Below are 16,763 nucleotides of genomic sequence, written 5' to 3' on the forward strand. Positions count from 1 at the left end.
CATGCACACTTGCGTACCAGAAGAGGGCATCAGATCCCCATTACAGATGATTGTGAGCCACCATGTGGTTGCTAGGACTTGAACTCAAGACCTCTGGAAGAGCAGCCAGTGTTCTTAACCGCTGAGCCATCTCTCAAGCCCCTGAAGCAATCAGTTTAATAAAGGCAATTCATTGGGAAAATAGATATTTTCCTACTCGTTAACAACAAAAAATCTTTTGTTGGATTTTAAGGGTAGTTGGGGGCAGGGAGGGGTGGCGGCTCTTTTTTTTTTAAAAAAAAAAAACAAAAGCATTCCCCAGCCTACACTGAGATTTGACATACTTATCCATTTATTCTAGGCCTAGGGTAGAGGGAGGGAGTGGGGGTGTATGCCTGTGGACATCAGGTGACAGCTCATGAGAGTTGCCTTTCTCCTTCTGACACATGCCTTCTGGGGATTCAAGTCTTGGTGTCTGACTTGGCAGTAATAACCTTTGCTGCTAAGCTGTTCTGCTTCCTCATCCACAATGTGCTGATCTGGGTTTCTAGTTTAGTCACCGAGCATTAAAACAAAATGACCGACACCTTGAACGGACAAGGAGCCCCGGAAATGACAGTACTGGGCAATGGATGATAAGGTAGGTCACAGCTTTAAGAATATCTGCCTCCAACTTTTCCTTGAAATGTGTGACTGTCACTCTGCACCGTGATGGCTGGAGTACATTTCCTGGTAACTCACTTGCTTCATTTCTTCTCTGTGAGCTAAGCATAAACCCTAGCAGAACACAGAAACTAAGATTAATCAATTTCAGGAATGCTATGCCTGTCTGAGACGCAGTCGAGGCATGCCCCGTTCACACAGGCATCTCCCACTTGGTTTTAAAGTCCCAAGGTCCCCATTTTCCAGCATGACCTAAGGACGGAATGTATGTTGCGGAGGCTTGTCTGCGTTCGCTCCCTCCGGAACCTGCAGCCTCTCGGTGCCAGTCTTCGTGTTCACAGGGTACTCCTCCCGCTTGCTTCTCCTCCCTTCGCTTCTCTTTCGCATTGAAAGACCCAGACCCGATGCTATATCTTTTCCTCAGGAGAGGATTTCGTGTGTCTCTAACATCTTCAAAAATTGCTTTATGATTTTACCTTTTTCCATTAACTTTGGTTTTAAAGCAAAACGCGAAAATACAAGCCTTCTTTCAATTACATCTCAGTGTTTGCCTTCCTCTTTCGCTCAGCCTCCAGGGACAGCGCCCCTGCTGCTTTTGGTTTTTTTGAAAGTGAGCTAGCACCCTCTGTAGGCCAACCTGTAGACAACGCCTCCAACCAAGTCAGCCCTAGAAATAATGCTAGAGTCAGACAGCCAACAGAGCCCATTTGTCAAAACCATCCTGGAGAATCCTTTCAGTTATCGAGGGACGTAAAAGCCGAGAATTAGCTCTTTTGGTTGAGTTGTGGCTCTCCTTCTACCACTCTGTCTCTGTCCACACCCACATGTTAACGCTCCTGGTCTTCACTCCACTTGTGACAGATTAATTTATTCAGCAGCTCTTAGTACTCCCTTTGGGTGACAGCCTCCATCATTCGGTCTACTGTGGAGAAATAGCTTCCGTTTTCATCCTGATGAATGGGTGAGAACACTGACCTCCAGATCTTAAGGAAGAAATGCTTGGTTGGAGACAGTTTCACAGTAAAAACACGTTCCTAGCACGCACAAGACCTTAGATCTGATTTGTACTTATACACACACACACACACACACACACACATGCACACGCACACGCACACGCACCGCACATGTGCGCACAGACACACACGCACAATTAAAAATAAAACAAATAAGTGTTCTATAAATATAAAGCAGGTGATGTGGAGAGAGCAAGTCATCAGAGTAGTCGTGGCGGGACTCTGGATGGTGATGATGAACAGAGATGTGGATGAAGGAAGGACAGACTTACCACAGCATGCCATCCTAGGACCATGGCCAACCCCACTCCCAGATGCTACTCTCTGTGCTTGCTTAGTTGCATGTCACGTGCTGTGTGTTGAGCCATCCCATAAGGACTCTAAGGGAGCGGTAAGCTGTTACAGCTGCCCATCCCAGCCTCTTTAGAGATTTGGAGGTGGCAGGCTGGAAATCTGATCAACTGGGGGCCGTGTGGTGTTACACGGTGGGGTTTTGTATGCTCTCCTTATATGCACAGAAGAAGTGCTGCTGTCCATGACTGATTGTAGAGGCAAGGAGATGGCTTCCACTGTGTGGAGGATCAAATTCATGTACAGGGCAAAAGATTGCTCTGTCACTGAACTTCCTCTCTTCCCCACTGTAGAATGACTGATGCTGGACTTATTTTCTGTATTGTGAAAAGCATCTGGTTGTGTATTTACACGTGTACATTTAAACTCTTGACTAATTTATTTCTTCTGTTGCTTACTTAATCTTTTGTTTTGTTTCGACTGGGCCTATTTCAGTCTGGCCTGGAACTCTCTTTGCAGTACAATCTGGTCTTGGACTTAAAAAAAAAATGCAGTTTTCGGGACTGGAGAGATGGCTAGTGGTTAAGAGGACTGTCTGATGCTCTTTAAGACATACTGAGTTCAATTCCCAGCAACCACACGGTCATGCACAACCATCTATACTAGGGTCTGTGCTCTCTTTTGGCTTGCAGGTGAATATGCAGATAGAGCACACATATACATAAAATAAAGATGAATGAATGAAAAAATTATAGCAACAAAACAAAACAAAAACAAACAAACAAACAAAAAACAAATGCAGTTCTCCTGCTTTAGCCTCCCAAGTGCTGGATGATAGCTGTGAACTATCATGCCTATCTACCATCTATCTACCTGCCTGTCTATCTGTTCATGCATTTACCCATTGATCTATCTATCCATTATGTGTGTGTGTGTGTGTGTGTGTGTGTGTGTGTGTGTGTGTGTGTGTGTGTATCTTGTTTCTCTGGTAGACCAGGCTGGCCTCAATCATGATCTTCTATCCTTATCCTCCCAAGTGCTGGGATTGCATATACATATACTCAGAATATGGTCTCATTCTGCTTGAACTGCTGTTTAAAAGATAATATGATACTCCTGAGCAACAGATGAGTCTGGGCAGGAAGCCAGGTTCCTCCAGGACACTACTAGCTCCATGACAGTAGGTGGGGGCAGGGTTTGAAGGAGATATTGCTATAGGCTGGGTGTTGACGGTCTCCCAGTGTTTATGTGTTAAAGGTTCGATCCCCCCGTGGCACTAATAGGGAGTGGGATCTGGTAGGAAATCGTTAGGTCATCAGGAGCTTGAAGGTTATTATGGGACCACAGCTCCTTCCTGGCTCTCTGGCTTCCAATGAGAAAACGTTCTGTCTCAAGCATTCTCGACTGATAACTTCCATCAGCCCCAATAGATCTACCAGATCTTATGCGGGTAGCTTCGTTTGCCTTCTACTCATTAATGGTCTCTTCTTGAGTTACTTACAGCAATGGGAACCTGGGTAATAATGGGATAATCGTTTGGGCATAAGGCAGACAGAAAGAGCAAAGAGATAAGATGCTTGGCAGATCAAATGGGGTCTATGGGAGCTTATTTCCACGTGCAGAATTGCCTATCACTGTTACACAACAACATAGTTGACTGTTGCCTGAAACCTAACGAGGCAAAGGGATAGAGCAACACTAGCTAGATACACCACAGAGGACTAACAAACAGCAAACTTAAAATACTGGGAGGCAATGAGATTAGAAATAGTATCTGGTCCTGCCCCTAGAGGCATTGCAGCTACGACTGCTGTGTCATATGTGTGTCAGTAGGTGGCAGAGATGAGACAGGCTATGTCTATGCTCAGTGTTCGGACCTGGGAAACCCGGGGGTGCAGGTGGCAGGGAGTGAGCCTAAGACAACCACCAGTGTGATGTCAGGGGTCCAGGACAGGGAGCTAGGCTAAGACAACACAACCACCAGTCTGGCGCTTTGCAGCTCCCAAGGTGGGGAATGAGCCAGAGACTAGAAGAACCCCACCTGAACTGCTGGCCCCAGAGTGAACCCAGGACAGGAGACCCTTGCATGGGTAGGGCAGGGATAGGAATGAGCCCAAGGCATTATAGGTCTGGGTCGGGAGCCTAGTCTGAGAGAACCACAAGTCTGGTGCCTCGAAGGCCTGAGGGTAAGGGGGACAGACCATGTCCAAGATGACTCCTCCTTGGTGCCATAATGCAGGAGAGGGCAGAGTCAGGGACAAGATGGGCTGCCGGATGCCTGCTCCAGGAACCAGAGGGTATACAGAGGGACACACTACAACTTCCACGATGAGTTTTTTTTCCTGTGTTGTTGGGGGAGGTTGCAAGGATGGAGAGTGGGCATGAGGGGTAGAAGAGATTAGTGGGATCGGGATACATGATGTTAAATTCACAAAGAACTAATAAAAAGTTAAAAAAAGAAAGAAAGAAAGAAAGAAAGAAAGAAAGAAAGAAAGAAAGAAAGAAACAGTGAGTCATTCTGAGCCACACATCCCAGTTTCTGAAGGGTATTCTGAAGTTACTCTTTAATGTCCCCTAAAGTAAAAGCATTGTAATGGGCTGAAACTGTGTTCACAGAAAGCTGCCTGTGAGGTCCAGAGAGCATCCTTAAAGCATTATCTATGCCTGGAAGGTGTTTTGCTAATTTTTTTCAGACTTCACAATACATTTTTGAGATTATTTTTATCTGAGGATTTCTTGAACTTCTGTTGACTATGTTCAAAATCACTCCTACCCCATGTGAATCTGTATAATAACTGATTGCTATTAATGACTAATAACTTTTATTTTGTAGAATAAGCTACATCATAGCATTTAACTACAGTACCTAAATATTCATTATCGATCTATCTATCTATCTATCTATCTATCTATCTATCTATCATCTGTCAACCTTTCTCTCTAGTCCTTGACTTCATTGATCAGATTTGTTTTCCTGATTTGATTATTCTGCTCTTGTATAATCTTTTCCTGAGCATATTTGATCAGTATTTGTATTTTTCCAGCAACCAAACTGAACTTGAAATTGTGGTTGTTCAGACTGTGAATTGTGTTTAGTATTCATAATGAGTTCATAGTATTGCTGACTTATGAAAAATATAGTAGGATTGTTACTATGGTAAATTAGAGTATCTTTAAATTGGTTATTACTTATAGACTATAAAAAAGCTTCAACAGTATTTATTTACTGTAAAAGTCATTTTTATTTCCTCAGAGGAAGGAATGAGATGAGAGCTGTACCCAAGCTTTCTGAATACAAATGGCTTGGGCTGGACCCAGAATGCTTCTATCTAACTATCCCCTAGGCCAGGAAGCTTCTTGCCTCCATATAATCTAATCTTCTGCAAGCCCAGACCTTGAAGGATTCAGCTTCCAGCCTCCATCTGCTAAGCTAGGCCTAGAATGTTTTAGTCTCTAAGACTTACTCTTCAATAAACTCAGGCTTTCTAGCTTTTCTAAACTCTGCCTGGCTGGTTCAACTCGGTTGCTCTGGCTCAAACTCCTCTTCAAGCTGACTGATTCAAATTGGCTTCTCTTTTCTTCTGACTGAATTGCTCTGCTTGGAAAAACTGCCTATGAACTCCACGAAATGAACAGCTCTGAACTAAACTGACCTTCTCTGAACTAAAGTGAATTCAGTTGAGGTCAACTGCATTGAACTGAACTGAATTGAACTGCACTGAACTGAACTGCCCTTTTCTCCCTGTGTTGCTCTTTAAGTAACCTCTTTCCTGTTTGTTCTCACGAGAGTTGTGTGTTTCCTGTCTCTGACTCATTCTGTCAAATCTTTCCCTAATTCATCACTTTGTCTGCCCCTCAATTAGATGTCATTGTTTAAGAATAAATGTGTGTGCTAAAGACCTGTCTGTATTCCAGCCAGAGGCATTAAAGGTGTGTGGCGAGTCTGCATTCCAGCTGTATCACATAGACCTAGGTCTTGGGATGTGATCCCTTGCCACAGTAGCCATGTTGCTGTATTAAAATTCCTCTACAATTTATTTGGTTGTTGTTGTTGTTTATTGGTTCTGGAGAGTGAACTTGGAGCATTGCCTGTGCTAGGTGAGCTATCTACCACAGAGTTACAACTCCAACCATTCAAAATTAGTTTAATAGCAAAGAGAATAAAGTATGCACATTGAGTCATCTAAGAATGTTATTTTCTTTTTCTTCTTTCTTTTTTCAATATGCTTAAAATTGGATTTCTAGATAAGATTAAATACTGGATACCCAGTTGAATTTGAATTTCAAAAGAAAAATATAAGAGTACCATTCATCCTGAAGATTTAATTGTTAAATGGATTAACTGAGTGCATCTGCTCATGTCTTCTAACCTAGCAGCCCTGTCTTAAAACTACCTGGTTATTGACGTTAGTGAAGTGATTCAGTGTGTAAAGGCACTTGCCACCAAGCCTGATGACCTGAGTTGGCCAAAAAGTTGTCTTCTGATTTCTACACACACTGTAGCACATGTGTACCCTTCTCTGCATGAAGAACCCATGGGGGCAAAACATCCTAATCTCTGTGAGTTTTAGGCCAACTTGTCTATATAGTAAGTTCTAGGTCAACCAGGGCTACATAATGAGGGCCTGGTGTGTGTGGTTGTGCATGTGTGTTGTTTTTGACTACTTAGCTCCTCAGTTCATGAATCTTAAGGATCCTTGTCATGAGCATACTGAATCAGGCTCATAGACACCATTGTGTCTTTCTTTCTTTCTTTCTTTCTTTTTTAAAGATTTATTTTTATTTATATGAGTACACTGTAGCTGACTTCAGGCACACACCAGAAGAGGACATCTGATCCCATTACAAATGGTTGTGAGCCACCATGTGGTTGCTGGGAATTGAACTCGGGACCTCTGGAAGAGCAGTCAGTGCTCTTAACTGCTGAGCCATCGCTCCAGCCCCCATTGTGTCTTTCTACAATGTATGCTGGATGTTTTGAATAATAATAAATTTAAAATGACATCCATTTTGCTGGCAGTATTTGTCAAGTAATCCTGATGCGCTCAATAGTTAGCTGATGCAGACACATATTCTTCAATTCCAATTATAGCTACTAAAATTAACTCTTAGATCACATGTTACACTTCATATGGTGTGTGTGTGTGTGTGTGTATGTGGTATGTTGTACATCATATGGTGTGTGCACACAGCGTATTAAAGAGGCAAGCAGAAAACTGACGGATGCAAAGAAAATCTGTGAGAATGAGCTAATAAACCCTATTGGAAGAGCCACTTCAGTTAAGCCTCAGCATCACCATTAAGCCAAGCCTCAGGGTTAGGTGGAGCAGCATAAGCAAGACGCCAGACAGAAGAAATTGTAGAGGCGAAGGTCAGACCTATGTCCAGATGGATGAATGGGTAGACAAATGCATGGCAGGCCCTAATGTACAACAAACACAAAGACAAATGAATATGGAGAAGGGATAGAGTAGCCTCATGAACGGTGGTTGCTGACTGAGCTGAAATAATGGCTGGGAATCCTCTTCCTATTGACCCTCTGATGCATATACTGGAAAGTCAGACAACATGGGTCACTGGGAGCTGTCTCAGCATCCGTCTACTGTCTCTTCCTTTGTATGGAGTCCAGGTGAGGGTGTTATACTCTTTCCTTGTTCTGAAATGTCCAGTAAGTTCTCAAGAACGGTATTCCTAATAAGGTATTTTTATAATGTGACTAAAGTACACCGAACTAGTCATAGGCTCTCAATTTATTTTGATAAATTCATAGTCTGACACATTTTTTTTTTTTGGTTCTTTTTTTCGGAGCTGGGGACCGAACCCAGGGCCTTGCGCTTCCTAGGTAAGCGCTCTACCACTGAGCTAAATCCCCAGCCCCAGTCTGACACATTTTTACTTTTAGGAATAAGCTATCAGTTTGTCCTGGATGGGTGTGGTTGCAATACTGTTTTATACAATAAAAAGTAGTAGAGCAGGACATTGCCTGATCTCAGAGCCCTCTGATTTGTGTATCTTTTGTGGTGTACAAAGCTAAAATGGCCTGGTGTCCTCTCAGGAGATAGAATTATCAAGAGGAAGAATCAAATGCTTTACTATCAGAGTAGAAACCAAGTATCTTGGCGGAAAGAAAGAGAAATAAAAAAAATTAATTTTGTTTTCATTATGTCTGTGTGTGCGCATGTGGGCATGCACATGAGATACTCGGTATGTGCAGAGGTCAAAGGGAAACCTTGTGGAGTAAGTGCCCTTCTTCCAGCTTTACATGGGTTTCAGGATTCGAGCAGAAACATCTGGTCAAGAGAATGGAATCTCTGGCCTATCCTTCTAGTTGGATAGGCTCAATCACTTTGGCTAAGGGAACACCTCTAGGAAGGCAGGCTCATCTAAGACCATGCTAAAGAGACTGGTGAATAATTCATTCTTTAATGAATTCCTGTACTTTTCCTTCTCAGCATCTTCTCCCTATTGCAGAAGCTTGTGGGTTGTAACTGCCTAAGGGCGTTAGTTTGCCCATTTTTCTAAATTATTCAGAAAAGTATAATGTTTTCCTGTGTCTTAGTTAGGGTCTTATTTCTGTGAACAGACACCATGAGCAACATGAGTTTTATAAAGGACAACATTTAATTGGGGATGGCTTACAGGTTCTGAGGTTCAGTCCATTATCATCAAAGTAGGAGCATGGCAGCATTGCAGCATCCGGGCAGGCATGGTGCAGGAGGAGCTGAGTTCTACATCTTCACCCGTAGAAAGCTAGGAACAGACTCAGCATCCTAGGAGGAGCTGGGAGAAGGGTCTCCAAGCCCACCCTACAGTGACACACTTCCTCCAACAAGGCCACACCTTCTAACACACTCCCTGGGCCAAGCATATGCAAAACATCACACCCTGTCTTCTATGTTTTCTAAGCATACTTTCCTTAACACTTTGTACTTTCCTCCCAATGTTTTGGACTTCCTCACTCTTTCTCTCAAACCTCTCCCATCCCTGGCTTGTGGGCCATGTGTCTGACCACCAGACCAGCTTACGTGGCATGGCTTTCCCTTCCTTCCTGCCTTCTACTCTGGACAACAACAACTGAAATTTACAACTTTCTCGCCCTATGTGTGTGTTTGTTTGTTTGTTTGTTTCTTTCTTTCAAACTCTAATGAAATTATCCTTGAGCTTTCATTTTAGTCCACTTTAAAATTCATTTACTAATGACACTAAGAACCCTAGAAGGGGGCCCCAATATTCCCTTTACCATTAGGTCATCTCACTGGCCTCAAGTTAATTATCTTTGCCATTTGTTAATGTGATGTTTTCTCATGTGCTTTCTGGCCATTTTAGTTTCCTTTTACCATTCATGTCATTTTTCTGTCTTTCACAGAGGCTATCTGCTAATGGTTGATGACGAAAAGCACAGTAGCTCACTAAAGAAAGGTAGTTAGCTGGTGGTCATCTTTCTCTGTGTAGCTGAAGCTGTCCGAGGATTTATAATCTCCCTGACTCCAAACACTAGAGAGACAGGCATGGAATTCCTCTTTGTGTAAGCTTTGCTTCTGGAGAGTCTGATTATCCAGGACCACACTCAGGAAGAAGAATGAGACGAGGACCCCCCTGTACCACACAGAGCAGGCTATGCTTGGGACATCACATCATAAAGATGATAAAGTCAATACTGGCATGTTTCTGGAGGTGATTTAGCAATATGGACAGACTGTCTACCAGGCTGTCCTTGATGCTAAATACTCTTTTGCGCATTGGCTTGGCCTCTGAACTTGGACGTATGTGGAGTGTTAGTAGCATTTATCAGGCTCTGGATTGTAATCTGGGCAAAACTGTTGTATGCATTGCTAAGGCAGAGAGAAATGGCTCTTCAATGTCTGTTCTTTTCAAATTCCATGATAGTCTCTGTGATGGTGGAGATTTTGGAAGAGCACGTGGCTACAGCCAATCCTTGCCAGTCTTTCTGGCAGCTGAGGATGTTCATTGTCATCTGGATATGAGTAAATGTTTGTGTGTGTATGTGTGTGTGTGTGACCACTTCTGGATCACGCTCTTAAAGGGTATTCTTTTGGTGCTGGGTTCTGTTTTATTTTAGAAACAAGATTTTTCATATCCGTGGCTGGCCTTGAACTCTCAAACTCACTTTGTAAATGAGAATGACTTTGAACTTCTGGTTCTCCTCTTCCCCTTTGCTGGGGTTATAGGTATGCACCACTGTGCTGTGTGTATGACATACGGAGATCAGAGCTTTTGCACATACTAAGAAGGATTCTACCAGCAGGGCTAGAACTCCAGTCCCGGACTGTTGTTGTTTCAGTTTTATTGTTTGCTTCTGTTTGTTTTGCTTGCCTTAGGGATTGAACTCATGGCCTTGCACTGTAAGCAAGCCATCTACCACTAAACAACTTCCCAGCTTTTAATTCATCATTTATTCATTCATTTGCCACGCTAAGCATCAAAGCTAGAACGTTGCACATGCCTGGAGTACACTGAGCCCCACCCTCAGCCTCTGAACTCAGGTCATTTATCCTGCCTCTGACTTTAGCCATTCTTGTGGGTCCCGTGACTATTTTCTCACTTTGGAAAGCTAATGATTCTGTCAGCTTCCAAGGCTCTTGGAACATTTGCACCTGGGTCCAGATAAAGTTACCTTCTCAATGACTATCTGTGGGGCTAGTAATACAATCCAGAAATGTGGTAGTGGGGGTGGGGGTTGGGAAGGGAGAGTAATAGGACCCTGGGAGGTGAACTTGATCAGTAAGAAACATGACAGGTAAATTGCTTTTCTTTCCTGCTCCTGACAACATGTTCTGAGAGGCCCAGCCTACACGGTTTTCATCCCATGGTTTGTTTGGAATATAGAAACAGACTTTACCATGGATCTATTCAATTCAGTCTATTTCAGTGGGAACTTGGGAGATTGAAACAGCACAATCTAAAGAGCGCTGCTCTAAGAAGCAGCTGTTCCTCTCTTGACACAGCACCGACACCTGCATGAACTGCTTTCAAACCAGTGCAAACCAAGAATAAAGACACACCTTGAAAGCACAGAGGAAAAGGCCCATTCCAGACACACAGTGCTAGGAGCTGGGGTGTTCTTGTCTGAAGCATTGCATGTCAGAAGACTCTCCAAAACATCTCCCCCAAAATCAAAAATCTATAGACAGATCGTTGAACAAGCAAAACCCCCAAATTATTAATTATACACAGCCATGCAGTTCTAAGAAGTGGTACAGAAATATCTTCAGTCAGGAGCAATGTTATATTGAACAGGGACATAGATATGTTCAAGAGTGCCAGAGATGGCAGATAAATGCAAAATTCTTTTGAAAATTCTAGTTGCACAGAAACGCTGGGCGATAGTCTAAATCAAAAATAGTATGCAGATGGATGAGGGGCTCACATGTTCCATCTACCTGAATAACTACTGGTATTTAATATTTGCTGGAGGAGAGACAGTCTTTCTTCTCGGGGTGTATGGTCACTAGTAGGTTGTCCATGTTCTCCTGTGGATAGACCACACCCATGCACATATGAGAAGCACTACTTGGACTTAATTATATACATGTGTATATACTCATATTATATATAATGGGTTTATATATGATACGTAGAATGGGATTTTTTTTCCAAGACAGGGTTTCTCTGTGTAGCAATGGGTGTCCTAGAACTCTAGACCAAGCTGACCTCAAACTCACAGAGAACCACCCGCCTCTGCCTCCTGAGTGCTGGGCTTAAAGGTGTGCTCTATCATGCCTGGCTAGGTTCGTTTTGTTTTTAAGAAAAGGATATGAAGTTGGGGGGAGGTATTAGAGGGGAACTGAGGGTGGAAAGGGGAGATTGGGAGGAGATATAATATTATTTCATTGAATAAATATAAAAATATCAAAACATAAAGTGTTAAGATAGTACTAAAAATCCCATAATAGTTCATATAGCACGTGGAGAGCACAGTGCAAAACAAAAATTGCATAAATGAGATGGAAGAGTTATTAGGTTCATGTCAGTTACAATTTTGCAAGCTAGTCTGTGATTAACCAACCAGGTTGATCTACTTGGTATGAATAAAACATTCTGGGTCCAAACAAGAACAAAAATATGCCTCTGAGTCAGAGAGGAAATAAACTAGACACAAATGACAGAAAGGTAACTGGGAACAAATCTTTAAGTCTTTAAAATACCAACTGGTCAAAAACGAAGCCACGCCTAGCAGGCACAAGGCCCTAGGTTTGGTCCCCAGCTCCGAAAAAAAGAAAAAAAAAGAAGAAAAAAAAAGAAGAAAAAAAAAAAAAAAACGAAGCCACAAGATGTGGCGGTTATCTTTATTGTCAACAGACTGGGTTGAGAATCACCTAGGAGACAGACCTTTGGGTATATCCATGAAGGTGTTTCCAGAGAGGCTTAACTGAGGAAGGCAGAACCACCCTAAATGAGGATGCATCATTCCTTGGGTTCAGGGCCCAGGATGAATAAAAGGAGAAATCGAGCTGAGGACTAGCACTCATCTCATTTTGCTTCCTAACTGTGAAGGCAATGTGAGCAGCTGTCTCAAATGCCCACCTCTGCTGTTCCCTCAGTGGTGGACTTTATCCCCTTAACCTATGCTCCAGAAATCAACTCTTCTGGCCTTCAGTGGCTTTCCTCAATATTTTGTCACAGTGAGTGGAATTGATGAAGACTAGCAAACACAGAAAATGAGAAATACGTAGGATGAGATTAACATGAAAATCCTGTCAACATGCAATTGTGGTTGTAGGGAAATGATCACATTATGAATCCCGCCCATTATCTGGGGCCCTGTGTTGAAGAATTATCTCTGTCACATTGGCCCATGGATGTGTCTGTAGGGCATTTTCTTGACTGCTAATTGATGCAGGAGGGCCCAGACATCGAGCTGAACCATTCCTCGGCAAGTAGAGTTGGGTTGTACAAGGAAGGTAGCTGAACAGGAGTCTAGGAGCAAGCCAATAAGCATCTTGTCTCTGGGTCTCCACTCCAGGTTTCTAGCTTGAGTTCCTGCCTTGGCTCCCATTGATGATAGACTGTAGCCTGTAAGATGAAAGGAGATTGTTCTTCCTCAAGGCGCTTCAGCTTATGGCATTTGTCACAGAAAGAGAAAAGTAGGACAGGTGTCAAGTTGTGTTCTTATAGAAGAAGACAGTGGAGTGAGTTGGGAGGAGAGGGGGCTCACTACAGAGTGAGCAAAAGAGGGGGCCTGTCTTAGTTAGGGTTTTACTGCTGTGAAGAGACACCATGGCCAAGGCAGTTCTCATAAGGACAACATTTAATTGGGGCTGGCTTACAGGTTCAGGGGTTCAGTCCATTATCATCAAGATTAGAGTGTGGCAACATCCAGGCAGGCATGGTGCAGGAGGAGCTGAGAGTTCTACATCTTCATCTGAAGGCTGCTAGCAGAATACTGACTTCCAGGCAGCTAGGACGAGGGTCTTAAGACCACCCCCACAGTGACACACCTACTCCAATAAGACCACACCTCCTAATGGACTCCCCAGGCAAGCATATACAAACCATCACAGGGCCCAAATTCTGAGTGTGCTTCAAGAGTTTTACTACATAATAAAGCCTATTTTAACGTCAGTATTTTAACAAGAGACTATGGAAAAATTTAAATTCCATTTGATTGCATTTTCAATAAGAAATTTGAACATGACCGAATAGAACCATGGTATCCAGAATCTGTATTATCATTTCCCTCCCCTCCTGCTGCTGCTGCTACCACTACTATGTTGGGAACTGATTCTAATGATTTGTCTTATCTCAGCTTCAAAAGAAGCTGAGGGCCCCTGGCCCCAGATGGCTTCACTTGATAATAAAGAATTGTAATACAGTCAATGGCTGGGCAAAGAGAATAGGCAGGATGGGGGGGGCCGGGGAGGAAGAGAGAGAGGGGGAGGGGGAGGGAGGGGGAGGGGGAGGAGAAGAGAGGAGGAGGAACTGTTATGGCTTGGAGGCAGAGGGATAAGAATTAAGAGCTACAGGAGAGAAACCATCCAGCAATGTAGGTGGAAAGGAGATGTGACCCTAAGGTGAGGGGGGCGGGGGGTGCTATCCAGGAGACAACAGGACAGCAAAGATAAAATACTGAGTTAGAAGGTGTTAAACTAGGAATACCAGAGAGGAGCGTTGGCTGGCAGTGGGGAGGTTTAGAAGAGCCCAGCTATTGAGCTGGTCAAGGGAAATCAAAATTAGCTAGTGTGTGTGTGTTTGTGTGTGTGTGTGTGTGTGTGTGTGTGTGTGTGTGTGTGTGCGCGCGTGTTTCATTCATGAATCCAGAGAGCTCTTGGGCAGGTGCAGTATGCCTGTTACCTGCCAGGAATCAAAGTGGTTTAACTAACTTGCCACTACACTACTACTCTTCTCCTCCCCTTCCTGTTTCCCCCCTCCTCCTCTTCCCCCTTTTGCTTCTCCCGTGCCCTCCTTCTTCATCTCTCTCTCTGTGTTAATGTATTTGAGTGCATGTGTGCCACAGCACATAGGCGAGAGTCAGAGGATAACCGTGGGTGTTGATCCTCAACTTCCATCTAATTTGAAACGAGGTGCCTTGTCATTTACGGGCTCGCAATCCAGGCTCGCTAGCTCATCAACCTCTAGGGATTTTCTTGCCTCTGCCTTCCACCCAGGAGCACTAGAGTTACAGAGAGTGCGTCTAGATTTCACTGGCTGGGATCCAAATGCATATCCTTGTGCCTATATAACAAGCACTTTGTTCTACGAGCCGTTTTCCTAGCCCTGGCTTAGGAAATGTTTATTAAACATTGCCCTTGGGATTCCTTCTTGAGTGTTTCTCAGGATGTTTACTTTCATTTACCTTCTTTTTAGAAGGAAGGTTTTTTTTTTTTTTTTGTTAAGAAAGGGTGCTGCAATAGAAACCATACTGTAAGTCGTTACAACCTGTTTGAGCTTGTCAAAAACAGCCCATAAGAGTGAAAGGAGACACCTTGTCCAGACTTCAGCATGCTTCTGTCAAATGTCCTCCAAGGTGCTCTGTCTTAGGTGTCAGAGGTGGGACCCACCTCTGTAACTGGGAGAAAGGAGAACAAGAAACAGTTAAAGAGGTTAAGGACCCTGCACCTTGATAACTAGGAGAGTTATCATTTCTGCTGGACTTTACGAGCCCCTGATCTGATGACATCACTTTTGCTTGCTTGATCAATTAGGCTCCTGCCTGTTTCTGTCGGGTGTTGTAAATATCCAGCATGATGCTTTGTTCTTTGCTGCTTCTGTTTATCTGATATTTTTCCCCCTTGTTCTTTTGCTTACTATATACTTAATAGATTCACTCATTTGCAACTGGAAAAAAAAAAGACCGGCTATATAGATCATTCTCCATACAGAAATATGTGTGTAATCCTCCACCCAGGAAGGAATAAATTCCACATACTCTGCAGGAATGGCCCTCCATAGTTTGCACATGCTTTGAAAATACGTAAAGGCATATGTTTGTTTAGAGCATTCTAAAGTCCCCAACACCCTCCCTTCCAACACAGCCAAATAAAAAGCATATGACACAAGCTGGGCATTAGAATCTAGAACATAAAGACACACAGAGCTGAGAGGACTGGGCTGAGTCATCCTGTTGGCAGCCTCTGAAGTGTGTACCAGCCCAAGAATTCCCAGTACTGAGATCCCTGGAGATCCTCAAGTGTGGCTCTTCCTGGGATGAGGTTACTCATTTATTCCTTTTTGATTCTGTGTTTCTTTGTATCGTTTCAATCACTTCTTTGAAAAAATTTTTATTCTTTGAGAATTTCATGCAATGTATTTTGATCATATTCTCTCCCAATTCTTCCAACTCTTTCCAGATCACTCCCAACACCTCAGTCCCCTAATTTCATCTCCTCTCTCTCATATAAACTTTCTCTCTCCCAAGATCGAATATGCTGTACATAGATATACAAATGCATCCCCCACGTACACACATATACTGTGTGTGTGTGTGTGTGTGTGTGTGTGTGTGTGTGTGTGCCCCGAAGAATGTTCATCCTACCAGGAGCCACACCTATAGAGAAAATAGACTTTCCCCAATCTAGAAGCCATCGACTATTAATAATAGCTCCTGGAGGGGAGGGCTTTGTGAAACTGGCTTGATCTCATATGGACAAACATAGCTGCTGTGAATTCATGAGAACAGTGGTCCTGTCCTGTTCAGAAGAGTTTCAATTCAGTCTGCCCCACCTCTGGCCTTTATAATCTTTCTGCCTGCTTTTCTTCAATGTTTCCTGAGCCCCAATGTACTTCTTCATTGATTAACACTGGAATATTGATGAACATGAAATGCCAGTGGTTATTAACCATGAGACTTCAGCCACTTTCTAAGGCAATGCTGCTAAACAATGAAGCTCAAAAAGGCTCTGTGGGATCTTGTACCTGCTGTTGGATATTGTTATAGTCCAGCCGAGAAAGCTACAGACATCTAAAGGGGAAATTAGAATCCTTTATTAGTGCTGGCCACCAAAAGGCTTTTGCCATGGACACTGAAGCTCAGAAATACATTGTATACAAAGGGGAAAGACTCAACCCACAAGATACACTAAGGTTATGGTGACATAGAACTTGTGAGAGTAACCAACCAATGTCTGCTTTGACTTAAGACCCATTCCGTGGGATAAAGCCCGTGAAACTGCTTGGGTGACAAATAGCCCAGAGACCTAGGGTAAAACCAAATATTGCTGTTCCCCCACCCCCAAAAAAGTATCAATAAAATGACTCCTAATAATATTCTATTACGCTTAGATCAGTGCCCTAGTCAGCCATCATCAGAGAAGCTTCCCCCTGCAGCAGACAGGAGCAGATGCAGAAACCAACAGA

General features: G+C 43.3%; 1 protein-coding gene and 1 pseudogene across 2 annotated transcripts in view; both read left to right on the forward strand.

Annotated features, from left to right (window-relative positions):
* The first annotated feature begins 383 nt into the window (after nt 1-383).
* The window catches only part of Eea1 (early endosome antigen 1), a 167,528-nt gene continuing 151,148 nt past the window's right edge, over nt 384-16,763 (forward strand). Inside the window, exon 1 of one of the 2 annotated variants that reach the window (XM_039080107.2) lies at nt 384-619. In XM_039080107.2, the coding sequence (XP_038936035.1) occupies nt 608-619 (12 nt within the window). In that variant the 5' untranslated portion in view covers nt 384-607. The remainder of the gene's footprint in view (nt 620-16,763) is intronic. The other variant, XM_039080106.2, reaches the window with a different exon arrangement.
* On the forward strand, nt 3,729-3,871 carry LOC120093990 (small nucleolar RNA SNORA17; annotated as a pseudogene).

This window comes from Rattus norvegicus, chromosome 7 (genome assembly GCF_036323735.1).
Source record: "Rattus norvegicus strain BN/NHsdMcwi chromosome 7, GRCr8, whole genome shotgun sequence".
Classification (NCBI taxonomy): Eukaryota; Metazoa; Chordata; class Mammalia; order Rodentia; family Muridae; genus Rattus; species Rattus norvegicus.